Here is a 4,622-nt window from a genome sequence, read left to right on the forward strand (position 1 = left end):
TCTCACGCACAGCACATTTCCAAAGGTCTCGATCAGTAGTCATCGCCTCGGTGAGGCCCAATGTTCGAAGGTCTTGCCTCACCACCTCAGCCCAGGTCTTCCTGGGCCCGTATGAATATATTTGAGAGAGAGAGCAAGAGAGAGGGGAGAGGGAAGAGGTGGAAGAGAATATCCATGTTTGTGTTCGTTAACCAATTATATTTGGTGGCTTGGAGAAGACAATGAAGAAAATACGGAAATGAAAGATTAAAGGAAATGATTCTGAATGAACCAATATCAAAACTGAATATTGATTATGGAACTGTTAGAATTGGACATATTACTGATTGTTCTTGATGCTGCTTATTCCGATGTCACCCTTGATTGAATAGACTTATGATCAAAGATATTTCAGCCATGATCATAGTGTTTTTTTTTTATTTTTGTTTTTAATTAGACATGGTATATCTTGGATTACATAATCTCATGTTAATGACTTGTAGGGACACCATGTTTCGTTATGCAACCATAATAAACTACAAATGCTTAATAAATTAAATATGTGTTCTACTGTGTTAGTAGTGCCATTAAGTCACTTGTTAAGGTTATACTCTTTTACTTGTTTCAGTCATTTGACTGCAGCCATGCTGGGGCACCGCCTTTAGTCGAGCAAATCGACCCCAGGACTTATTCTTTGTAAGCCTAGTACTTATTCTATCGGTCTCTTTTTGCTGAACCGCATGGTCATGCATGCAGCTTTCATAACTCTTTATCTTATAACTCAATAACTTTGTTCCGGGTTAGCTGCAAGTTGTTATTTTCAATTAGGTATTAACACAAGACCCTTCACCTAATTACAAATTCACTAAACTAAACTTCTATTAAGTAGTCACTCGAATGGGAATGGTGAGTGGCAGGAGTCACTCTAAGTACTATAAGCACTTGACATCACTTTTCCCTCTTCCTCTCTCTCTCTTTCTCAAGTACTTCAATGCTTTCAAAGATCTGTTGGATCTATATGGTTGCTTGGCCTACTAGACACAACAATGAAATCTCCTTCAAACCACACTCTCCCATCTTAACCAAGAGAATTGCAGCAAAGCTCTGTGATAGTGCTGTCAGACATTGCATGCAGACCGTCATATAATCTGTTTGATATTGCATTTTTATTCTTCACTTTTTATGAATTCAATGTGCACATGCGCTTTGCATGTTCGTTCTTCTTTTACCAGTTCCTACTCAAAACTGTTTACAGATCCCAAGCATCTCATGAACTGTGCTCGTGAGGAGCGCTTCATGCTCTGATGGTTGCAGAATAAAAGTGAAGGGCATACAAGATAGTTAGCACCCATCACTGCCTCTATCATCACCGATATAATCATCATTTGACTGCTACCATCAATCACTTCCATATTAACGAAGGAGTTTGTTGTGTCGACGCCCCCCCCCCCCCAGGCGAAGAAGTAGGATCTCCCAAGACATATAAATAGAGGTAGTCTAGCCGTGGTAGGAGTGTTGAATAGCAGTCGAGTAGCAGTTGTGTAGAGATCATCCGAAAGTGCTAGATAGCAGTAGCTTGAGACATAACAGAGTTTCTACTCGGTTTCCCTACTGGCTAGTAGAAATAGCTGCCAGATTTCTCTCAAATTAGACGTGCATTGCCAGCATCAGTAGAGCATCCCAAAGAACACCTTGCTGTATCTTTTTGCTTAGGTTTGTGAGTTAAGTCTTAGGCATTGTAAGTTAAGTCTTGCCAAAGCCAACTTTGCCCTTCGTCCTTCCACTCTTGACAAAGTAAGTCAAATCTATGAGGTTGATACAATTGACTATTCTTTCTACTCTCTCTCTTTCAAAAAAAAAATGAATAAAAAATGAAAATAAAGCAGGCTTTTTAAATTTTTTTTAATGAGTTTAATCATAGGAGGAAGGTTAGCATGTGTGATTTATTTTGCAGGGTTTCTGTGACTGGTGGAGGAAAGGGCAGTATAAAATATGTCCTTGCATCCTTTAGCGGAGTCCACTTCATTGTCAGCATTTGAGCCAGCTTCCCTGTCTTGAGTACAATTTGATATTTTGGTCTACTCCTGGCTATTGCAGCAACAACCTATAAATCCCCACCCCACCCCCACCACCACATTAGTATTGGAGGTTCTTGTGAAAAGGTTACTGCACTTGTTTTTCCTAATAAACCTTAGATTTTTTTTTTCACCTACTTGTTTCTTTATTTATCCCCCCCCCTCTCTCTCTGATGAGTGTTTTCTTTAATGTTAGTTCTCGGCATTGACCATGTTTCTTTTCTTCTGTTTCAGTTGCCATGGCATCTGGAGTAGTAACGTGTGTCACCTTGACAGCAGCATGTTTAGCTGCTGGTATAGCACAACTGTAAGTATTTACTCCTCACTCGATGGTGCTCTCTAAATCCATCTCTCTCAGTAATCCACGTTTAAATTACGCAATAAGCTTAGTTACTGGCATAGTGCAGATGTAAATATTGTATTTTCCAGTATACAAGTCAAAGTTTTCAGATCTAAATTTACAGCCAAAACAAAAGATGACCTTGGAGGCCTAAGAATTCCATGTGAAATGCAGCAGGATTTGGAAAAATTGTGACAATCTTTGAATGTTTATACTATATACTATGTTGACTTGTATGCGGGGAAAATATGGTACATTCTCCTCAAGTCTATGTTTTGGAAATCTAGGTTCAAATCACACTAGTTACTGGTACACTTTCTAGATCAGTGGTTGTCAACTGTGGCTGGAAGGGCTGCATGCAGCCCTGAAATTTCCTACCTGTCACACAATACCTGAAAAAATGATCAGGGGTCTTTCTTCATTTGACTAGACAAAAAAAAAATAATAATAATAATTTGAATCAAATAGTTTAATTTGTTTGTGCAATTTCAAATTTCTATATTGACCCCTTTCTTAATCTTCTTTGTTCTACAGATGTGTTGGATTTGTAACAGTTGTCTTTGAAGGACCCTGTTGCTGCCCTTTTCTGGATTTTATTACCCAAATTGGCAAATTTTCTGATAACAGACCACACTGGCAAAAAGCAATGTTCTACACACTGTAAGTATAAATATTGGTTTTTAAACTTTCGCACAAAGCCAGCAATATCAGGTGACAAGGTCAGTCAATTACTTTCACCCCAGTGCTCAACTGGTACTTATTTCATTGACCCCGAAAGGATGTAAGGCAAAGTTTACCTCAATGGAATTTGAACTGAAAATGTAAAGATGGACAAAATGCTGCTAAGCATTTTGCCCTATGTGTTAATGATTCTGCCTGCTTGCTGTCTTATAAAATAGGGAAGCTAAGGGGTCTCTGTGTTGCAAATCAAACTGCCATAGGGTTTAGGAGGGGCTTTTACACAGTCATTCAAACTGTTAGAAATAACAACCAGATGACACGGTCTCTATACAACATAACTTGTAAAAGGCACCTGTGCTGGTGAAATGTAAAAGGCCTTCTAGGTATGACCATCTCATCTTTCTGTGTATTTAGAATTATCTTACACAATGTGTCTGATTTGAAGATTTGGCTGCTGTTTCTAGCACAGATGTTCCCTCATAGGTGTGACTGACCTTTTAGAGCTGAACAACTTTGAAGATCAGAATATATGAGTGGGGTGCTGAAAAGTTCCTGGCTTTGGGTAAAAGAAAATCCAGGAGGATCAGTTAATTATGATTTTATTCAACATGTTCCCTTCTCAGATTCACACACATACTTATTGCAGTGGTCCTTCAGTTTTTCTAAGCCCTGTAAAAGAACTCAGAAGGTTGGGCCTCCAACCAGGCCTTTCATGATACCCTTAAATCCAAGAACTTTTCAGTAACCCGTCGTCCAAATTGATGAGGTTGTTAAAACACAATTTTCAAGCAGTTAACATTATCCTTTTTTATTTTTACAGGAGTTCCTTGATCCCTATTGTGATGTGTTTCTCCCTAAGTACAGTATTTGGCTGTTGTCTGGTGTTCGCTACTGGTGTATTGTATGGCATCATGGCATTGGGTAAAAAGTAAGTAACTCAGAAAAACCAATTTGAATTTTTGAGAGGAACTCTGAATATTACTATGCTGTAGATCAGGGATTCTCAACCCTTTTTCTATCTATGGATGTCCTTGGTTACTATTTTATTCTGGTGGAACCCTATAGCCATTCAATGTTTAGAACTAGTTTTATAGAAGCTTCTTTTAAAATTCCTATTTTGTTTTTCACACATTAACTTGTGTAGGTTGAGCTATGTAAAATGTTAGAGAAAAAAAAAACCAAGCTGTTTCTTGCAATACACACCCATACATCTAAAGCAAATTTTTTTCAGTGGCCCTTAAAATATTATAGTCGATCCCCAATTTACTATTTTGTTACATGGACCCCCAAAAATCTTATATGGATCCTCAGGGATCATATGGACTCCAGTTGAGAACCACTGCTGTAGATATACAACAGCATATGACAATTTATAGTTTCTCTAGCAACATAATTTTGTTTTTTTCATTTCATGACAGTATTATATATTGTAAGATCTGCTTGGATGCAATAACCTTGAATCTGTTGGTATACCATTCCTCCACTTTGTCAGTTATCTAATGTTCTGCTGCCAGTTCCATCTTCTCCTTTCAGTTCTTCTGTTGGTG

At 38.1% G+C, this 4,622-nt stretch overlaps 1 protein-coding gene across 1 annotated transcript in view; it reads left to right on the forward strand.

Moving 5' to 3' along the window:
- Positions 1-4,007, forward strand: part of LOC106875617 (calcium channel flower homolog) — a 13,161-nt gene extending 9,154 nt beyond the window's left edge. The window contains exons 2-4 of the mRNA XM_014923835.2: positions 2,289-2,361; positions 2,929-3,054; positions 3,896-4,007. Of these exons, the coding sequence (XP_014779321.1) occupies positions 2,289-2,361; positions 2,929-3,054; positions 3,896-4,007 (311 nt within the window). The remainder of the gene's footprint in view (positions 1-2,288; positions 2,362-2,928; positions 3,055-3,895) is intronic.
- Positions 4,008-4,622: the final 615 nt, after the last annotated feature.

The sequence above is a fragment of the Octopus bimaculoides genome, chromosome 21 (genome assembly GCF_001194135.2).
Source record: "Octopus bimaculoides isolate UCB-OBI-ISO-001 chromosome 21, ASM119413v2, whole genome shotgun sequence".
Lineage (NCBI taxonomy): Eukaryota > Metazoa > Mollusca > Cephalopoda > Octopoda > Octopodidae > Octopus > Octopus bimaculoides.